Source organism: Oncorhynchus keta, chromosome 2 (assembly GCF_023373465.1).
Source record: "Oncorhynchus keta strain PuntledgeMale-10-30-2019 chromosome 2, Oket_V2, whole genome shotgun sequence".
NCBI lineage: Eukaryota > Metazoa > Chordata > Actinopteri > Salmoniformes > Salmonidae > Oncorhynchus > Oncorhynchus keta.
Genome location: NC_068422.1, coordinates 11,523,398 through 11,547,116, shown reverse-complemented (window position 1 = coordinate 11,547,116; position 23,719 = coordinate 11,523,398). Strand labels below are relative to the sequence as shown.

Genomic DNA, 23,719 nt, shown 5'->3' with positions numbered 1-23,719 from the left:
CAGCTGATATCTCAAAGTGCTGTACAGAAACCCAGCCTAAAACCCCAAACAGCAAGCAATGCAGGTGTAGAACCACGGTGGCTAGGAAAAACTCCCTAGAAAGGCCAAAACCTAGGAAGAAACCTAGAGAGGAACCAGGCTATGTGGGGTGGCCAGTCCTCTTCTGGCTGTGCCGGGTGGAGATTATAACAGAACATGGCCAAGATGTTCAAATGTTCATAAATGACCAGCATGTCGAATAATAACAAGGCAGAACAGTTGAAACTGGAGCAGCAGCACAGTCAGGTGGAACGGGGACAGCAAGGAGTCATCATGTCAGGTAGTCCTGGGGCACGGTCCTAGTGCACAGGTCCTCCGAGAGAGAGAAAGAAAGAGAGAATTAGAGAGAGCATATGTGGGGTGGACCGTCCTCTTCTGGCTGTACCGGGTGGAGATTATAACAGAACATGGCCAAGATGTTCAAATGTTCATAAATGACCAGTGCTGCTGCCCTGTTCTTTAACAGTGCTGCTGCCCTGTTCTTTAACAGTGCTGCTGCCCTGTTCTTTAACAATGCTGCTGCCCTGTTCTTTAACAGTGCTGCTGCCCTGTTCTTTAACAGTGCTGCTCGATGACAGACAGCCCCTTCTCTCTTTGTTTCTCAGAGATAATAACCAGCACTGACACACAGTGCAGTAAAGTGTCCACTCATTCTCACACGCACACGCACGCACTTGTCGCACACACACACGCACGCACTTGTGTCGCACACACACACACGCACGCACTTGTGTCGCACACACACACGCACTTGTGTCGCACACACGCACGCACTTGTGTCGCACACACAAGTCTTTCTCACACACTACCTACCAGATCATAGAAATACAACTGACTTTTTGTTAAATCAGCTGTTCTCTCCATGACATCTGTTTAGCATGTGTTTTATGTGATATGATACAAATGCTGGGGTGTATTCACTAGACTGAACCAAACGGTACAAAACAGGGAGGGACCTACCTACATTTGTTCAATATAAACTCTCATTGTCGTTGCAAATTGTTTCCGTTTTGAGTGCAATCATTGGACAAATGATTTCACCCCTGATCCTCACTTTTATAATAATAATAATAATAATATATGCCATTTAGCAGACGCTTTTATCCAAAGCACTTTTCAATCTAATCATCTATAATGACGAGAGATCTGAACTATCAGACAGAATTCACCTTTTTACCCTCATGGTTTTTGCCTTGTCTGTCTTGTTCTCTGCCTAGAATATTTTAGATTTTGATAAAATGATTATCTTAAGACCCCTGAAACATTTGATAATCCACAAAGTCTTGACGCTTTACTTTTATAGTATCCTATAAAGTTTGTCCTGAAACTTTAGCTCTCCGGTCCAGACTGATGTGGCAGCTGTAGTTTGTGGGCTGGTTGTTTGTTTACAGGCAGGTGTTGCCTACCTACGACAGTCTGGACGAGCCCTCCATCAAACGCATGAGCACCATCTTCACCACCTCCCTCAATGTCGTCACCACCTTCTACATCACGGTGAGTGGTGTATGCTGATGATGTCACTACCTATCCCGATGTCTTCGCCGCATAGTACAGTACATTGTTCTATACGATGGTTTTGGTGTGTGTTGCAGTGCCTTCAGTTAGTATTCATACCCATTGATTTATTCCACATTTTGTTGTTACAGCCTGAATTGAAAATTGAAAAAATTATCATTGTTTTTTCACCCATCTACACACAATATCCCATAATGACCAAGTGAAAATATGTTTTTAGATTTTTTTGCACATTTACTGAAAATTAAAAGCATAAATATCTAATTTCCATAAGAATTCTCACCCCTGAGTCAATACATGTTAGAATCACCTTTGACAAGTGATTACAGCTGTGAGTCTTTCTGGGTAAGTCTCTAAGAGCTTTCCACACCTGGATTGTATAATATGTGCACATTGTTGATCATTGCTAGACAGCTGTTTTTTTTAAGCCAATTTAAGTGAAAACTGTAACTAGGCCACTCAGGAACATTTCATGTTGTCTCGGTAAGCAACTCCAGTGCATATTTGTGTTTTAGGTTATTGTTCTGCTGAAAGTTGAATTTGATTCCCAGTGTCTGTTGGAAAGCAGAATTAACCAAATGTTGCCTGTGCTTAGCTCTATTCCGTTTCTTATGAACCCTTCCATCCTCTCCTCTCTAGGTGGGATTCTTTGGCTACGTCAGTTTCACGGAGGACATAGCCGGTAACGTTCTGATGAACTTCCCTTCTAACCCGGTGACTAAGATGATCCGGGTGGGCTTCATGATGTCCGTGGCGGTGGGCTTTCCCATGATGATACTGCCCTGTAGACAGGCAATCAACACCATGCTGTTCGAACAACAGGTGACTATATACACACATGCAGGTTAACACACACCAACACACACACATACTAGTGATGGGGGGATCCATACCGTTAGATATCGAAATATTATTTTTGACGATGTATCTTTTTAACAATATATTTGCGCTAGCTTGTACCTTCATAGCTTAGCTCTGTAGGCCATCTCTTGTCTCTCTGCAGCAACAATATATTTGGAACATCGAATCGCAGTAAAATCACAGTATCGAATCACAATACATATAGAATCGTGAGAATCGCAATACATATCATATCGGCACCTAAGTATCCTGATAATATCGTGAGGCCCATGGCAATTCCCAGCCCTAACACGCAAACACACACACACGTTTATTTTACTGTCTTTGTGGAGACCAAACAATTTATTCCCACTCAAAATTCTATTTTCCCTAAAGCATGACATTCACTGAGAATTTGAGTGCCAATAGGCTCTTAGCACAGTAGGAGGCCATTCCTTCTCTTGCTAGAATAAAAATAGGTAGCTGCTGTGTACCGACGAACCTGAAGTTTCTACTTGTAGAATCGCAGTGCTCGGCAGTGGCCTATAACTTGACTTTGAGACAATCAAAGCGCACAAACCTCCACGTGGAGGAGCTGACAGAAGTGACAAGGAAAAGGGGAAAAGAAGGCCCATTTTCCCCTACAATCCACCCTTTTCATTCGCATCGTTCTAACTTAAACAAAGCTGCATAATACATTATTTTTCAAGAGCAAGTCTTTATATCTAGCTAAGGATTTTTGTGCTTAAATAAAATAAAAAAGTTGTTCGGTTTGATTATGTGCACTAACTTATTCGTTTGTGAGCTAGCTAGCTAACGTTACCTTGATAACTGAGAAAGGCAGTCGCACACTTCATATGAAATGAAAGGGGTGATAAGTGCAGCACAATGCACACAACACTAAATGCTTTACCAAGCTCGCTAACTGGCCACTATAGCAATCACAATTGATTTGTTTGCATAACAATAGCAACATTAGCGTATCTAACATTTGACTAAACCATGAAGCAACAGACACGGACATGCATTGCCCAACAATGCTACTGCCACCTTCTGGTTTGGAGTATTTTAACAAGGCTGAGTGGCTGACGACTTCAAGATCTTTGCTGTGTGGACACAAAAGAGATTGACTGCTGACACTCTATTCAGAGGTGCTAAGTACTGTCGGCAGGCAAACGTTTGACAATCCCACCGGTGTGTCCAAGCTATAAACTAAATCCTAACTCCTAAACCGAAACTGTAATTGTAACCCGAACACTGAATCTAACCCCCAAACTCAAAATAGTCTGTTTCCTTGTGGGGACCCACTGTTGTCCTTGTTTTACTATTTGGTCCCCACAAAGAAAGTAAATCCAAACACATGGAGACACACTGTGAACAGATATTATAATGACCTAACCTGGAAGAGCTTTACTGTACAACACTGTTATAATGAATCTTTCTCTCTCCCCTCTTTTTGTCCCTCAGCAGAAGGATGGGACGTTTACTGCAGGGGGGTACATGCCTCCAATGCGCTTTAAGATGATCACCTTCGCCATCGTCTTCGGAACCATGCTGGGAGGCATCCTCATCCCCAATGGTGTGTGTGTGTGCGACTGTGTGTGTGTGACTGCAGGTCTTTAAGGTGCGTGTGTTGTGTTGTGCATTGTAGCACAGGCTGTGTGACTATGAGTTTACGACTCAGTGAATGTCACACTCAAACCCACTCCTTAAATCACACCTTTTATAGAGCTATCATTCTCTCTTCTCAGACACCCAGACACACATACCCTCTCTGGCTCATAGGCCCCCCCCACAAAACACACACACCCTCTGGTTCATAGCCCCCCCCCTTAAAACACACACACCCTCTCTGGTTCATAGCCCCCCACAAAACACACACACACCCTCTCTGGCTCATAGCCCCCACAAAACACACACACCCTCTCTGGCTCATAGGCCCCCCCACAAAACACACACATACTCTCTGGCTCATTAGCCCCCCACAAAACACACACACCCTCTCTGGTTCATAGCCCCCACCCCACAAAACACACACACCCTCTCTGGCTTATAGCCACCCCCACAAAACACACACACACTCTCTGGCTTATAGCCCCCCCCAAAACACACACACACTCTCTGGCTCATAGCCCCCCCCACCCTCTCTGGCTCAAAACACACACACCCTCTCTGGCTCATAGCCCCCCCCACAAAACACACACACCCTCTCTGGCTCATAGCCCCCCCACCACAAAACACACACACGCTCTCTGGCTCATAGGCCCCCCCCACACAACACACCCTCTCTGGCTCATAGCCCCCCCACAAAACACACACACCCTCTCTGGCTCATAGCCCCCCACAAAACACACACACCCTCTCTGGCTCATAGGCCCCCCAAAAACACACAAACCCTCTCTGGTTCATAGCCCCCCACAAAACACACACACCCTCTCTGGTTCATAGCCCCCCACAAAACCACACAAAACACACACACCCTCTCTGGCTCACAGCCACCCTCCCCACAAAACACACACACACCTCTCTGGCTCATAGCCCCCCACAAAACACACACACTCTCTGGCTCATAGGCCCCCCACAAAACACACACACCCTCTCTGGTTCATAGCCCCCCACAAAACACACACACCCTCTCTGGTTCATAGCCCCCACCCACAAAACACACACACCTCTCTGGTTCATAGCCCCCCCCACAAAACACACACACCCTCTCTCTGGCTCATAGGCCCCCCACACAACACACCCTCTCTGGCTCCCTAGCCCCCACAAAACACACACACCCTCTCTGGCTCATAGCCCCCCCCACAAAACACACACACCCTCTCTGGCTCAAAACACACACACCCTCTGGGCCCCCCCCACAAAACACACACACCTCTCTGGCTCATAGCCCCCCACCACAAAACACACACACCCTCTCTGGCTCATAGCCCCCCACAAAACACACACACTCTCTGGCTCATAGCCCCCCACCACAAACACACACACCCTCTCTGGCTCATAGCCCCCCACCACAAAACACACACACCCTCCCTGGCTCATAGCCCCCCCACAAAACACACACACACCCTCTCTGGCTCATAGCCCCCTGGCTCATAGGCAAAACACACACACCCTCTCTGGCTTCATAGCCCCCCAAAACACAAAACACACACACACCTCTCTGGCTCATTAGCCCCCCACCCCACAAAACACACACACCCTCTCTGGCTCATAGGCCCCCCACACAAAACACACACCTCTCTGGCTTATAGCCCCCCCCAAAACAGGCCCCCACAAAACACACACACCCTCTCTGACTCAAACACACACACCCTCTCTGGCTCATAGCCCCCCACAAAACACACACACTCTCTGGCTCATAGGCCCCCCCCAAAACACACACACCTCTCTCTGGCTCATAGCCCCCCACAAAACACACACACCCTCTCTGGCTCATAGCCCCCCCACAAAACACAAAACACACAAAACACCCTCTCTGGTTCATAGCCCCCACCCCACAAAACACACACACCCTCTCTGGCTTATAGCCACCCCCACAAAACACACACACACCCCCACCTACAACACTCTCTGGCTCATAGCCCCCCCACAAAACACACACACCTCTCTGGCTCATAGCCCCCCCACAAAACACACACACCCTCTCTGGCTCATAGCCCCCCACAAAACACACACACCCTCTCTGGCTTATAGCCCCCCCACAAAACACACACACCCTCTCTGGCTCATAGCCCCCCAAAACACACACACCCTCTCTGGCTCATAGTTCCCACAAAACACACACACCCCTCTCTGGCTCATAGCCCCCCACAAAACACACACACCCTCTCTGGCTCATAGGCCCCCCACAAAACACACACACCCTCTCTGGTTCATAGCCCCCCCCAAAACACACACACCCTCTCTGGCTCATAGCCCCCCACAAAACACACACACCCTCTCTGGCTCATAGGCCCCCCACAAAACACACACACCCTCTCTGGTTCATAGCCCCACCCCACAAAACACACACACCTCTCTGGCTTATAGCCACCCCCACAAAACACACACACACTCTCTGGCTTATAGCCACCCCACAAAACACACACACCCTCTCTGGCTCATAGGCCCCCACAAAACACACACCCCTCTCTGGCTCATAGCCCCCCACAAAACACACACACCCCCCACCTCACTGGCTCATAGCCCCCCCACAAAACACACACACCCTCTCTGGCTCATAGCCCCCCTCTGGTTCAAAACACACACCTCTCTGGCTCATAGCCCCCCACAAAACACACACACCCTCTCTGGCTCATAGGCCCCCTCTCTGGCTCATAGCCCCCCACAAAACACACACACCCTCTCTGGCTCATAGGCCCCCCCACAAAATACACACCCTCTCTGGTTCATAGCCCCCCCCAAAACACACACACCCTCTCTGGCTTAGCCCCCCCACAAAACACACACACACTCTCTGGCTCATTAGCCCCCCACAAAACACACACACCCTCTCTGGCTCATAGCCCCCACAAAACACACACACCCTCTCTGGCTCATAGCCCCCCACAAAACACCCCCCACAAAACCATAGGCCCCCCGCAAAACACACACCCCTCTCTGGCTCATAGCCCCCCACAAAAACACACACCCTCTCTGGCTCATAGCCCCCCACCACAAAACACACACACCTCTCTGGCTCATAGCCCCCCACAAACACACCCCCTCTCTGGCTCATAGCCCCCCACAAAACACACACACACCTCTCTGGCTCATAGCCCCCCACAAAACACACACACCCTCTCTGGCTCATAGCCCCCCACAAAACACACAAAACACCCTCTCTGGTTCATAGCCCCCCCAAAACACAAAACAAAACACACACCCTCTCTGGCTCATAGCCCCCCCACAAAACACACACACCCTCTCTGGCTCATAGGCCCCCAAAACACACACACCCTCTCTGGTTCATAGCCCCCCCCAAAACACACACACACCTCTCTGGCTTATAGCCACCCCACAAAACACACACACACTCTCTGGCTCATAGCCCCCCACAAACCACACACTCCCTCTCTGGCTCATAGCCCCCCCCACAAAACACACACACCCTCTCTGGCTTATAGCCACCCCCACAAAACACACACACCCTCTCTGGCTCATAGCCCCCCACAAAACACACACACCCTCTCTGGCTCATAGCCCCCCAAAACACACACACCCTCTCTGGCTCATAGGCCCCCCACAAAACACACACACCCTCTCTGGCTCATAGCCCCACCCCACAAAACACACACACCCTCTCTGGCTTACAGCCACCCCCACAAAACACACACACACTCTCTGGCTCATAGCCCCCACAAAACACACACACCCTCTCTGGCTCATAGCCCCCACCCCACAAAACAAAACCCCCCCTCTCTGGTTCACAAACTAAACACACACACCCTCTCTGGCTCATAGCCCCCCCCACAAAACACACACACCCTCTGGCTTATAGCCACCCACCACAAAACACACACACCCTCTCTGGTTCATAGCCCCCCACAAAACACACACACCCTCTCTGGCTCATAGCCCCCCCCACAAAACACACACACCCTCTCTGGCTCATAGCCCCCCCACAAAACACACACACCCTCTCTGGCTCATAGGCCCCCCCACAAAACACACACACACTCTCTGGCTCATTAGCCCCCCACAAAACACACACACCCTCTCTGGCTCATAGGCCCCCACAAAACACACACACACCCTCTCTGGTTCACACACTCTGGTTCACACACTCTGGCTCATTAGCCCCCCACAAAACACACACACCCTCTCTGGCTCATAGGCCCCCCCCACAAAACACACACACCCTCTCTGGTTCATAGCCCCCACCCCACAAAACACACATTTACATTTACATTTAAGTCATTTAGCAGACGCTCTTATCCAGAGCGACTTACAAATTGGTGCATTCACCTTATGGCATCCAGTGGAACAGTCACTTTACAATAGTGCATCTAAATCTTAAAGGGGGGGTGAGAAGGATTACTTATCCTATCCTAGGTATTCCTTAAAGAGGTGGGGTTTCAGGTGTCTCCGGAAGGTGGTGATTGACTCCGCTGTCCTGGCGTCGTGAGGGAGTTTGTTCCACCATTGGGGGGCCAGAGCAGCGAACAGTTTTGACTGGGCTGAGCGGGAACTGTACTTCCTCAGTGGTAGGGAGGCGAGCAGGCCAGGGGTGGATGAACGCAGTGCCCTTGTTTGGGTGTAGGGCCTGATCAGAGCCTGGAGGTACTGAGGTGCCGTTCCCCTCACAGCTCCGTAGGCAAGCACCATGGTCTTGTAGCGGATGCGAGCTTCAACTGGAAGCCAGTGGAGAGAGCGGAGGAGCGGGGTGACGTGAGAGAACTTGGGAAGGTTGAACACCAGACGGGCTGCGGCGTTCTGGATGAGTTCTAGGGGTTTAATGGCACAGGCAGGGAGCCCAGCCAACAGCGAGTTGCAGTAATCCAGACGGGAGATGACAAGTGCCTGGATTAGGACCTGCGCCGCTTCCTGTGTGAGGCAGGGTCGTACTCTGCGGATGTTGTAGAGCATGAACCTACAGGAACGGGCCACCGCCTTGATGTTAGTTGACAACGACAGGGTGTTGTCCAGGATCACGCCAAGGTTCTTAGCGCTCTGGGAGGAGGACACAATGGAGTTGTCAACCGTGATGGCGAGATCATGGAACGGGCAGTCCTTCCCCGGGAGGAAGAGCAGCTCCGTCTTGCCGAGGTTCAGCTTGAGGTGGTGATCCGTCATCCACACTGATATGTCTGCCAGACATGCAGAGATGCGATTCGCCACCTGGTCATCAGAAGGGGGAAAGGAGAAGATTAATTGTGTGTCGTCTGCATAGCAATGATAGGAGAGACCATGTGAGGTTATGACAGAGCCAAGTGACTTGGTGTATAGCGAGAATAGGAGAGGGCCTAGAACAGAGCCCTGGGGACACCAGTGGTGAGAGCGCATGGTGAGGAGACAGATTCTCGCCACGCCACCTGGTAGGAGCGACCTGTCAGGTAGGACGCAATCCAAGCGTGGGCCGCACCGGAGATGCCCAACTCGGAGAGGGTGGAGAGGAGGATCTGATGGTTCACAGTATCGAAGGCAGCCGATAGGTCTAGAAGGATGAGAGCAGAGGAGAGAGAGTTAGCTTTAGCAGTGCGGAGCGCCTCCGTGATACAGAGAAGAGCAGTCTCAGTTGAATGACTAGTCTTGAAACCTGACTGATTTGGATCAAGAAGGTCATTCAGAGAGAGATAGCGGGAGAGCTGGCCAAGGACGGCACGTTCAAGAGTTTTGGAGAGAAAAGAAAGAAGGGATACTGGTCTGTAGTTGTTGACATCGGAGGGATCGAGTGTAGGTTTTTTCAGAAGGGGTGCAACTCTCGCTCTCTTGAAGACGGAAGGGACGTAGCCAGCGGTCAGGGATGAGTTGATGAGCGAGGTGAGGTAAGGGAGAAGGTCTCCGGAAATGGTCTGGAGAAGAGAGGAGGGGATAGGGTCAAGCGGGCAGGTTGTTGGGCGGCCGGCCGTCACAAGACGCGATATTTCATCTGGAGAGAGAGGGGAGAAAGAGGTCAGAGCACAGGGTAGGGCAGTGTGAGCAGAACCAGCGGTGTCGTTTGACTTAGCAAACGAGGATCGGATGTCGTCGACCTTCTTTTCAAAATGGTTGACGAAGTCATCTGCAGAGAGGGAGGAGGGGGGGGAGGGGGAGGAGGATTCAGGAGGGAGGAGAAGGTGGCAAAGAGCTTCCTAGGGTTAGAGGCAGATGCTTGGAATTTAGAGTGGTAGAAAGTGGCTTTAGCAGCAGAGACAGAGGAGGAAAATGTAGAGAGGAGGGAGTGAAAGGATGCCAGGTCCGCAGGGAGGCGAGTTTTCCTCCATTTCCGCTCGGCTGCCCGGAGCCCTGTTCTGTCCACACACACCCTCTCTGGCTTACAGCCACCCCCACAAAACACACACACACACTCTCTGGCTCATAGCCCCCCACAAAACACACACACCCTCTCTGGCTCATAGCCCCCCCACCACAAAACACACACACCCTCTCTGGCTCATAGCCCCCCCCCCACAAAACACACACACCCTCTCTGGCTCATAGCCCCCCCCACCACAAAACACACACACGCTCTCTGGCTCATAGCCCCCCCACCACAAAACACACACCCCCTCTCTGGCTCATAGCCCCCCACACAAAACACACACACCCTCTCTGGCTCATAGCCCCCCCCACACAAAACACACACACCCTCTCTGGCTCATAGCCCCCCCACCACAAAACACACACACCCTCCCTGGCTCATAAGCCCCCCCACAAAACACACACACCCTCTCTGGCTCATAGCCCCCCACAAAACACACACACCCTCTCTGGCTCATAGGCCCCCACAAAACACACACACTCTCTGGCTCATTAGCCCCCCACAAAACACACACCCTCTCTGGCTCATAGCCCCCCACAAAACACACACACCCTCTCTGGTTCACACACTCTCTGGCTCATTAGCCCCCCCACAAAACACACACACCCTCTCTGGCTCATAGGCCCCCCACAAAACACACACACCCTCTCTGGTTCATAGCCCCCACCCCACAAAACACACACACCCTCTCTGGCTTACAGCCACCCCCACAAAACACACACACACTCTCTGGCTCATAGCCCCCCACAAAACACACACACCCTCTCTGGCTCATAGGCCCCCCCACAAAACACACACACCCTCTCTGGCTCATAGGCCCCCCACAAAACACACACACCCTCACTGGCTTATAGCCACCCCCACAAAACACACACACCCTCTCTGGCTCATAGCCCCCCCCCCAAAACACACACACCCTCTCTGGTTCACACACTCTCTGGCTCATTAGCCCCCCCACAAAACACACACACCCTCTCTGGCTCATAGCCCCCCCCACAAAACACACACACCCTCTCTGGTTCACACACTCTCTGGCTCATTAGCCCCCCACAAAACACACACACCCTCTCTGGCTCATAGGCCCCCCCCACAAAACACACACACCCTCTCTGGTTCATAGCCCCCCACCCCACAAACACACACACCCTCTCTGGCTTACAGCCACCCCCACAAAACACACACACACTCTCTGGCTCATAGCCCCCCCACAAAACACACACACCCTCTCTGGCTCATAGCCCCCCCCACAAAACACACACACCCTCTCTGGCTCATAGCCCCCCCCCCACAAAACACACACACCCTCTCTGGCTCATAGCCCCCCCCCACAAAACACACACACCCTCTCTGGCTCATAGCCCCCACAAAACAACACACACACACACTCTCTGGCTCATAGCCCCCCACAAAACACACACACCCTCTCTGGCTCATAGCCCCCCACAAAACACACACACCCTCTCTGGCTCATAGCCCCCCCCCAAAAACACCCAACTCACACACCCTCCTGGCTCATACACAGCCCCCCACAAAACACACACACCCTCTCTGGCTCATAGGCCCCCCACAAAACACACACACACTCTCTGGCTCATAGCCCCCCACAAAACACACACACCTCTCTGGTTCTGGCTCATTAGCCCCCCACAAAACACACACACCCTCTCTGGCTCATAGGCCCCCCACAAAACACACACACCCTCTCTGGTTCATAGCCCCCCCACAAAACACACACACCCTCTCTGGCTCATAGCCCCCCCCCCACAAAACACACACACACTCTCTGGCTCATAGCCCCCCACAAAACACACACACCCTCTCTGGCTCTGGCCCCCCACAAAACACACACACCCTCTCTGGCCCCCCCATAGCACCCCCACAAAACACACACACCCTCTCTGGCTCATAGGCCCCCTCAAAACACACACACCCTCTCTGGCTCATAGCCCCCCCCACAAAACACACACCCTCTCTGGTTCACACCTCTCTGGCTCATAGCCCCCACAAAACACACACACCTCTCTGGCTCATAGCCCCCCACAAAACACACACACCCTCTCTGGTTCACACTCTCTGGCTCATTAGCCCCCCACAAAACACACACACCCTCTCTGGCTCATAGGCCCCCCACAAAACACACACACCCTCTCTGGCTTCATAGCCCCCCCCACAAAACACACACACCCTCTCTGGTTTATAGCCCCCCACACAAACACACACACACTCTCTGGCTCATAGGCCCCCACAAAACACACACACCCTCTCTGGCTCATAGGCCCCCCACAAAACACACACACCCTCTCTGGCTCATAGCCCCCCACAAAACACACACACCCTCTCTGGCTCTCTGGCTCACCCCCCCCACAAAACACACACACCCTCTCTGGCTCATAGGCCCCCCACAAAACACACACACCCTCTCTGGTTCATAGCCCCCCACAAAACACACACACCCTCTCTGGTTCACACACTCTCTGGCTCATTAGCCCCCCCACAAAACACACACACCCTCTCTGGCTCATAGCCCCCCCACAAAACACACACACCCTCTCTGGTTCATAGCCCCCCACAAAACACACACACCCTCTCTGGCTCATTAGCCCCCCACAAAACACACACACCCTCTCTGGCTCATAGCCCCCCACAAAACACACACACCTCTCTGGCTCATAGGCCCCCCACAAAACACACACACACTCTCTGGCTCATAGCCCCCCCACAAAACACACACACCCTCTCTGGCTCATAGCCCCCCACAAAACACACACACCCTCTCTGGTTCACACAAAACTCTCTGGCTCATTAGCCCCCCACAAAACACACACACCCTCTCTGGCTCATAGCCCCCCACAAAACACACACACCCTCTCTGGTTCATAGCCCCCCACAAAACACACATTTACATCTCTGGCTCATTTAAGTCATTTAGCAGACGCTCTTCTGGCCAGAGCCCCCACAAATTGGCACACACCTCTCTGGCTCAGTGGCCCCCCACAAAACACAAACCCTCTCTGGGGGGGTAGCACCACCCCACAAACACTTATCTGGCTCCTAGGTATTCCTTAAAGACACACACCCTTCTGGTGTCTCATAGGTGGTGATTGACAAAACACACACACCTCTCTGGCTCATAGCCCCCCACCCACAAAAACACACACACCTCTTGACTGGGCTGGTAGCCCCCCCACAAAACACACACACCTCTCTGGTCAGGGAGCCCCCCACAAAAACACACACACCCTCTCTGGGGTCATAGCCCCCCACAAAACACACACACCCTCCTGGCTCATAGGCCCCCCCACAAAACACACACACCACCTGGTCATTGTAGGCCCCCCCACAAAACACACACACCCCTCTGGTTAGGAGCAGGGTGACAAAACACACACAGACACTCTCTGGCTTCTGCCCCCCACAAAACACACACACCCTCTCTGGCTCATAGGCCCCCCCACAAAACACACACACCTCTCTGGCTCATAGGCCCCAAAACACAAACACACAGGCACCCTCTCTGGATAGAGCAAACACACAGGAACAGGCCACCCTCTGGCTCATAGGCCCCCCACAACACACACACAGGATCACGCAAAACACACACTTAGCTCTCTGGCTCATAGCCCCCCCAAAAACACACACACCCTCTCTGGCTCATAGCCCCCCCACAAAAACACACACACCTCTGGTTCTCTGGCTCATTAGGTTGATCACAAAACACACATACCCTCTGGCTGCAGAGATGCCCCCCACAAAACACAGACACCCTCTCTGGGATAGCCCCCCACAAAACACACACACTGCAGACAAAGATAGGGCAGAGACCACTCTCTGGCTTAGCCCCCCACAAAACACACACCCTCTCTGGCTCATAGGCCCCCACAAAACACACACACCCTCTCTGGCTCATAGCCCCCCCACAAACACACACACCTGGTTGAGCCCCCCCCAAAACACACACCCTCTCTGGCTCATAGGACCCCCACAAACACACACACCCTCTCTGGCTCATAGCCCCCCACAAAACACACACACCTCTCTGGCCATAGGAGAATGGAGAAAACAGGACCCTCTCTGGTTCATGGTGAGGTGCGCGTGGTCTAAACATGAGACAGATAGAGTCTAGCCAGACAAAACAGGACACCCACCTGGTCATAGAAAGAGCACAAAACACACAACCCTCTCTGGCTCATAGAGAGGGTGGGAGCAGGAAGACCATGTGGTTTTGACAGAAAAAAAGAAGTGATCTGGTCTGTATAGCCCCCCCACAAAAGGGATCACACACACAACTCTCTGGCTCTAGGAAGACAGTCCAGTTCAATGGTTCAGCACCTCTCTGGCTCATAGGCCCCCCACAAAAGAACACCTGGGTCTGGCTTATAGCCCCCCACAAAACACACACCCTCTGGCTCATAGGCCCCCCCACAAAACACACACACCCTCTCTGGTTCTCTGGCTCATAGCCCCCCCCCACAAAAAAAAACACACACCTTCTCTGGTTGACATAGCCCCCCACAAAAATGGGCCCCAGTCTGACACACCCTCTGGTTCAGGAAATGGTGGCAAAGAGCCCCCCACAAAACACAAAAACACACTTCTGGCTCATAGCCCCCCACAAAACAGACACACTCTCTGGTCTGGATGACATCGGACAGGCACACCCTTTCCTCATAGCCCCCCACAAAACACACACACCCTCTCTGGCTCATGGCAAAACACACACACAATAGCCACCCCCACAAAACACACATGTCTGGCTCCTGTAGCCCCCACAAAACACACACACCCTCTCTGGCTCATAGCCCCCCACAAAACACACACACCCTCTCTGGCTCATAGGCCCCCCAAAACACACACACCCTCTCTGGCTTATAGCCCCCCCACAAAACACACACACCCTCTCTGGCTCATCACAAAACACACACCCTCTCTGGCTCATAGCCCCACAAAAACACACACACCCTCTCTGGCTCATAGCCCCCCACAAAACACACACACCCTCTCTGGTTCATACATTAGATTTCCCCCAAAACACACACACACCCTCTCTGGCTCATAGCCCCCCACCCACAAAACACACACACCCTCTCTGGCTTACATAGCCCCCCACAAAACACACACACACTCTCTGGCTTCACAAAACACTCTCTCTGGCTCATAGCCCCCCACAAAACACACACACCCTCTCTGGCTCATAGCCCCCCCACAAAACACACACACCCTCTCTGGCTCATAGCCCCCCACCACAAACACACACACTCTCTGGTTCACACACTCTCTGGCTCATTAGCCCCCCACAAAACACACACACCTCTCTGGCTCATAGCCCCCCCACAAAACACACACACCCTCTTGGCTCATAGCCCCCCACAAAACACACACCCTCTCTGGCTCATAGCCCCCCACAAAACACACACACCCTCTCTGGCTCATAGCCCCCCACAAAACACACACACCCTCTCTGGTTCACACAGCTCCTCATTACCCCCACAAAACACACACACCCTCTCTGGCTCATAGGCTCCCCCACAAAACACACACACCCTCTCTGGTTCATAGCACCCAAAACACACACACCCTCTCTGGCTCAGTGCCCCACAAAACACACACACACTCTCTGGCTCATTAGCCCCCCACAAAACACACACACCCTCTCTGGCTCATAGGCCCCCCCACAAAAACACACACCCTCTCTGGCTCATAGGCCCCCCACAAAACACACACACCCTCTCTGGCTCATAGCCCCCACAAAACACACACACCCTCTGGCTCATAGGCCCCCCACAAAACACACACACACTCTCTGGCTCATAGGCCCCCCACAAAACACACACACCCTCTCTGGCTCATAGCCCCCCACACACACCCTCTCTGTTCACTCTGGCTCACCCCCCCACAAAACACACACACCCTCTCTGGCTCATAGGCCCCCCCACAAAACACACACACCCTCTCTGGCTCATAGCCCCCCACAAAACACACACACCCTCCTCTGGCTTATAGCCACCCCTACAAAACACACACACCCTCTCTGGCTCATAGCCCCCACAAAACACACACACCCTCTCTGGCTCATAGGCCCCCCACAAAACACACACACCCCCTCTGGCTCATAGGCCCCCCCACAAACACACACCCTCTCTGGCTTATAGCCACCCCCACAAAACACACACACCCTCTCTGGCTCATAGCCCCCCACAAAACACATACACCCTCTCTGGTTCACACACTCTCTGGCTCATTAGCCCCCCCCAAAACACACACACCCTCTCTGGCTCATAGCCCCCCCACAAAACACCCACACCCTCTCTGGTTCACACACTCTCTGGCTCATTAGCCCCCCACAAAACACACACACCCTCTCTGGCTCATAGGCCCCCTCAAAACACACACACCTCTCTGGTTCATAGCCCCCACCCCACAAAACACACACACCCTCTCTGGCTTACAGCCACCCCCACAAAACACACACACACTCTCTGGCTCATAGCCCCCCCACAAAACACACACACCCTCTCTGGCTCATAGCCCCCACAAAACACACACACCTCTCTGGCTCATAGGCCCCCCCAAAACACACACACTCTCTCTGGCTTATAGCCACCCCACAAAACACACACACCCTCTCTGGCTCATAGCCCCCCAAAACATACACACACCTCTCTGGTTCATAGCCCCCCCAAAACACACACACCTCTCTGGTTCACACACTTCTGGCTCATTAGCCCCCACAAAACACACACCCTCTCTGGCTCTGGCCCCCACAAAATACACACACCCTCTCTGGCTCATAGCCCCCCACAAAACACACACACCCTCTCTGGTTCATAGGCACCTCTCTCTGGCTCACACAAACACACACACCCTCTCTGGCTCATAGCCCCCCACAAAACACACACACTCTCTGGCTCATAGGCCCCCCACAAAACACACACTCTCTGGTTCACACACTCTCTGGCTCATTAGCCCCCACCACAAAACACACACACCCTCTCTGGCTCATAGGCCCCCCACAAAACACACACACCCTCTCTGGTTCATAGCCCCCACCCCACAAAACACACACACCCTCTCTGGCTTATAGCCCCCCCACAAAACACACACACACTCTCTGGCTCATAGCCCCCCACAAAACACACACCCTCTCTGGCTCATAGCCCCCACAAAACACACACCCTCTCTGGCTCATAGCCCCCCACAAAACACACACACCTCACTGGCTTATAGCCCCCCCACAAAACACACACACCCTCTCTGGCTCATAGGCCCCACAAAACACACCACCTCTCTGGCTCATAGCCCCCACAAAACACACACACCCTCTCTGGTTCTGGCTCATTAGCCCCCACAAAACACACACACCCTCTCTGGCTCATAGCCCCCCCACAAAACACACACACCCTCTCTGGCTCATAGCCCCCCCCCACAAAACACACACCCCTCTCTGGTTCACCCCACAAAAAACACACACCCTCTGGCTCATAGCCCCCACAAAACACACACACCCTCTCTGGCTCATAGGCCCCCCCACAAAACACACACACCCTCTCTGGCTCATAGGCCCCCCCCACAAAACACACACACCCTCTCTGGCTCATAGCCCCCCCACAAAACACACACACCCTCTCTGGCTCATTACAAAACACACACACCTCTCTGGCTCACTCTCTGGCCCCCCCCCACAAAACACACACACCCTCTCTGGCTCATAGCCCCCCACAAAACACACACACCCTCTCTGGTTCACACACTCTCTGGCTCATTAGCCCCCCCACAAAACACACACACCCTCTCTGGCTCATAGGCCCCCCACAAAACACACACACCCTCTCTGGTTCATAGCCCCCCCCACAAAACACACACACCCTCTCTGGTTCATAGCACAAAACACACACACTCTCTGGCTCATAGCCCCCACAAAACACACACACCCTCTCTGGCTCATAGCCCCCCCACAAAACACACACACCTCTCTGGCTCATAGGTTCACAAAACACACACACCCTCTCTGGCTCATAGCCCCCACAAACACACACACCCTCTCTCTGGCTCATAGGCCCCCCACAAAACACACACACCCTCTCTGGCTCATAGGCCCCCCACAAAACACACACCCTCTCTCTGGCTCATACAAAACACACACACCCTCTCTGGTTCTGCCCCCCCCACAAAACACACACACCCTCTGGCTCATAGCCCCCACAAAAACACACACACCTCTCTCTCTCTCCCCCGACACAAACACACACACCCTCTGGCTCATAGCCCCCCCAAAACACACACACACCCTCCTGGCTCATAGCCCCCCACAAAACACACACAAAGCCCCCCACAAACACACACACCCTCTGGCTCATAGCCCCCCACAAAACACACACACACTCTCTGGCTCACACTCTGGCTCATTAGCCCCCCCCACAAAACACACACACCCTCTCTGGCTCATAGGCCCCCACAAAAAACACACACACCCTCTCTGGTTCATAGCCCCCACCCCACAAAACACACACACTCTCTCTGGCTTATAGCCCCCCACAAAACACACACACTCTCTGGTTCTCTCTGGCTCATAGCCCCCACAAAACACACACACCCTCTCTGGCTCATAGGCCCCCCACAAAACACACACACCCTCTCTGGCTCATAGGCCCCCACAAAACACACACACCCTCACTGGCTTATAGCCCCCCCACAAAACACACACACCCTCTCTGGCTCATAGCCCCCCCAAAACACACACACCCTCTCTGGTTCATAGGCCCCTGGCTCATTAGCCCCACAAACACACACACCCTCTCTGGCTCATAGCCCCCCCCACAAAACACACACACCCTCTCTGGTTCACACACTCTCTGGCTCATTAGCCCCCCACAAAACACACACACCTCTCTGGCTCATAGGCCCCCACAAAACACACACACCCTCTCTGGTTCATAGCCCCCACAAAACACACACACCCTCTCTGGCTCATAGCCAACAAAACACACACACCTCTCTGGCTCATAGCCCCCCACAAAACACACACACCTCTCTGGCTCATAGCCCCCCCCACAAAACACACACACCTCTCTGGCTCATAGGCCCCCCACAAAACACACACACCCTCTGGCTTATAGCCACCCCACAAAACACACACACCCTCTCTGGCTCATAGGCCCCCACAAAACACACACACCCTCTCTGGCTCATAGGCCCCCCACAAAACACACACACCCTCTCTGGCTCATAGCCCCCCACAAACACACACACCCTCTCTGGCTCATAGCCCCCCCACAAAACACACACACCCTCTCTGGTTCACACACTCTCTGGCTCATTAGCCCCCCACAAACACACACACCCTCTCTGGCTCATAGGCCCCCCACAAAACACACACACCCTCTCTGGTTCATAGCCCCCCCCACAAAACACACACCCCTCTCTGGCTCACAGCCCCCCCACAAACACACACACCCTCTGGCTCATAGCCCCCACAAAACACACACACCCTCTCTGGCTCATAGCCCCCCACAAAACACACACACCCTCTCTCTGGCCCCCCACAAAACACACACACCCTCTCTGGCTCATAGCCCCCACAAAACACACACACCCTCTCTGGCTCATAGCCCCCCCCCAAACACACACACCCTCTCTGGCTCATAGGCCCCCCCCACAAAACACACACACCCTCTCTGGCTCATAGCCCCCCCCACAAAACACACACACCCTCTCTGGTTCACACACTCTCTGGCTCATTAGCCCCCACAAACACACACACACCTCTCTGGCTCATAGGCCCCCCACAAAACACACACACCCTCTCTGGTTCATAGCCCCACAAAACAAACACACACACCTCTCTGGCTTATAGCCCCCCCACAAAACACACACCCTCTCTGGCTCATAGCCCCCACAAAACACACACACTCTCTCTGGCTCATAGCCCCCCAAAACACACACACACCTCTCTGGCTCATAGCCCCCACAAAACACACACCCTCTCTGGCTCATAGCCCCCCCCCACAAAACACACACACCCTCTCTGGTTCACACACTCTCTGGCTCCCCCCCCACAAAACACACACACCCTCTCTGGCTCATAGGCCCCCCACAAAACACACACACCCTCTCTGGCTCATAGCCCCCACAAAACACACACACCCTCTCTGGTTAGCCCCCCCAAAAACACACACACCCTCTCTGGCTCATTAGCCCCCCACAAAACACACACACCCTCTCTGGCTCATAGGCCCCCACAAAACACACACACACCTCTCTGGCTCATAGCCCCCCCACAAAACACACACACCTCTCTGGCTCATAGGCCCCCCCACAAAACACACACACCCTCTCTGGCTCATAGCCCCCACAAAACACACACACCCTCTCTGGCTCATAGCCCCCCCACAAAACACACACACCCTCTCTGGCTCATAGCCCCCCCACAAAACACACACACCCTCTCTGGTTCACACACTCTCTGGCCATAGCCCCCCAAAACACACACACCCTCTCTGGCTCATAGCCCCCCACAAACACACACACCCTCTCTGGCTCATAGCCCCCCACAAAACACACACACACTCTCTGGCCTAGCTCTCTGGCTCATAGGCCCCCACAAAACACACACACCCTCTCTGGCTCATAGCCCCCCACAAAACACACACACCCTCTCTGGTTCAAGGCCCCCCCACAAAACACACACACCTCTCTGGCTCATAGCCCCCCCACAAAACACACACACACTCTCTGGCTCATAGCCCCCCACAAAAACACACACACACAGGCCCCTGGCCTACACAAAACACACACACCCTCTCTGGCTTCTGGTTCATAGCCCCCACCCACAAAAACACACACCCTCTCTGGCTTCACAGCCCCCCACAAACACACACACCCTCTCTGGCTCATAGCCCCCCAAAAACACACACACCCTCTCTGGTTCACACACACACCTCTCTGGCTCATAGGCCCCCCACAAAACACACACACTCTCTGGCTCATAGCCCCCCACAAAACACACACCCTCTCTGGCTCATAGGCCCCCCACAAAACACACACACCCTCTCTGGCTCATAGCCCCCCAAAACACACACACCCTCTCTGGCTCATAGCCCCCCCCACAAAACACACACACCCTCTGGTTCACACTCTCTGGCTCATTAGCCCCCCCACAAAACACACACACCCTCTCTGGCTCATAGGCCCCCCCCAAAACACACACACCCTCTCTGGTTCATAGCCCCCTCATTAGCCAAAAAACACACACACCCTCTCTGGCTTACAGCCACCCCCACAAAACACACACACACTCTCTGGCTCATAGCCCCCCACAAAACACACACACCCTCTCTGGCTCATAGGCCCCCCCCACAAAACACACACACCCTCTCTGGCTCATAGGCCCCCCCACAAAACACACACACCCTCACTGGCTTATAGCCACCCCCACAAAACACACACACCCTCTCTGGCTCATAGCCCCCCCACAAAACACACACACCCTCTCTGGCTCATAGGCCCCCCCACAAAACACACACACACTCTCTGGCTCATTAGCCCCCACAAACACACACACCCTCTCTGGCTCATAGGCCCCCCACAAAATACACACACCCTCTCTGGCTCATAGCCCCCACAAAACACACACACCCTCTCTGGTTCACACACTCTCTGGCTCATTAGCCCCCCACAAAACACACACACCCTCTCTGGCTCATAGGCCCCCACAAAATACACACACCCTCTCTGGTTCATAGCCCCCCACAAAAAACACACACACACACTCTCTGGCTCATAGCCCCCCACAAAACACACACACCTCTCTGGCTCATGCCCCCCCTACAAAACACACACACCCTCTCTGGCTCATAGGCCCCCCAAAAACACACACACACTCTGGCTCTAGGCTCCCACCACAAAACACACACACTAGGCCCCCACAAAACACACACACTCTGGCTCATAGCCCCCCCAAAACACACACACACCTCTCTGGCTCATAGCCCCCCCACAAAACACACACACCCTCTCTGGCTCATAGCCCCCCACAAAACACACACACCTCTCTGGTTCACACACTCTCTGGCTCATTAGCCCCCACAAAACACACACACCCTCTCTGGCTCATAGGCCCCCCACAAAACACACACACCCTCTCTGGTTCATAGGCCCCACCCCACAAAACACACACACCCTCTAATGGCTTACAGCCACCCCACAAAAACACACACACTCTCTGGCTCATAGCCCCTCAAAACACACACACCTCTCTGGCTCATAGGCCCCCCAAAAACACACACACACCTCTCTGGCTCATAGGCCCCCCACAAAACACACACACCCTCTCTGGCTCATAGCCCCCCCACAAAACACACACACCCTCTCTGGCTCATAGCCCCCCCACAAAACACACACACGCTCTCTGGCTCATAGCCCCCCACAAACACACACAAATAGCCCCCACAAAACACACACACCCTCTCTGGCTCATAGCCCCCACCACAAACACACACACCCTCTCTGGCTCATAGGCCCCCCACAAAACACACACACCTCTCTGGTTCATAGGCCCCACACAAAACACACACACCCTCTCTGGGTTACAGCCACCCCCACAAAACACACACACACTCCTCATAGCCCCCCACAAAACACACACACCCTCTCTGGCTCATAGGCCCAGGCTATAGGCCCCCTGGAGCCCCCCCCCAAAACACACACACACCTCTCTGGGCTCATAGGCCCCCCCACAAAACACACACACCTCTCTGGCTCATAGGCCCCCCCCCACAAAACACACACACACTCTCTGGCTCATAGCCCATTAGCCCCCACAAAACACACACACACTCTCTGGCTCATAGCCCCCACAAACACACACACCCTCTCTGGCTCATAGGCCCCCACAAAACACACACACCCTTCTCTCTGGCTCATAGGCCCCCCACAAAACACACACACACTCTCTGGCTCATAGCCCCCCCACAAAACACACACACCCTCTCTGGCTCATAGCCCCCCCACAAACACACACACCTCTCTGGCTCATAGGCCCCCCACAAAACACACACACCCTCTGGCTCATAGCCCCCCCACAAAACACACACACCCTCTCTGGTTCACACACTCTCTGGCTCATAGCCCCCACAAAACACACACACCCTCTCTGGCTTAGCCCCCCCACAAAACACACACCCTCTCTGGCTCATAGCCCCCCCACAAAACACACACACCCTCTCTGGCTCATAGGCCCCCCCCACAAAACACACACACCCTCTGGCCTATAGCCACCCCCACAAACACACACACCTTCTGGCTCATAGCCCCCACAAAAACACACACACCACTCTGGCTCATAGGCCCCCCCACAAAACACACACCCTCTCTGGCTCATAG

The 23,719-nt window shown here is 53.4% G+C and overlaps 1 protein-coding gene across 4 annotated transcripts in view; it reads left to right on the top strand.

Moving 5' to 3' along the window:
- Positions 1-23,719, top strand: part of LOC118370999 (putative sodium-coupled neutral amino acid transporter 10) — a 79,554-nt gene that overhangs the window by 19,838 nt on the left and 35,997 nt on the right. For all 4 annotated transcript variants that reach the window (XM_052471668.1, XM_052471670.1, XM_052471667.1 and 1 more), the window contains 3 exons: positions 1,431-1,533; positions 2,194-2,376; positions 3,862-3,973. In XM_052471668.1, the coding sequence (XP_052327628.1) occupies positions 1,431-1,533; positions 2,194-2,376; positions 3,862-3,973 (398 nt within the window). The remainder of the gene's footprint in view (positions 1-1,430; positions 1,534-2,193; positions 2,377-3,861; positions 3,974-23,719) is intronic.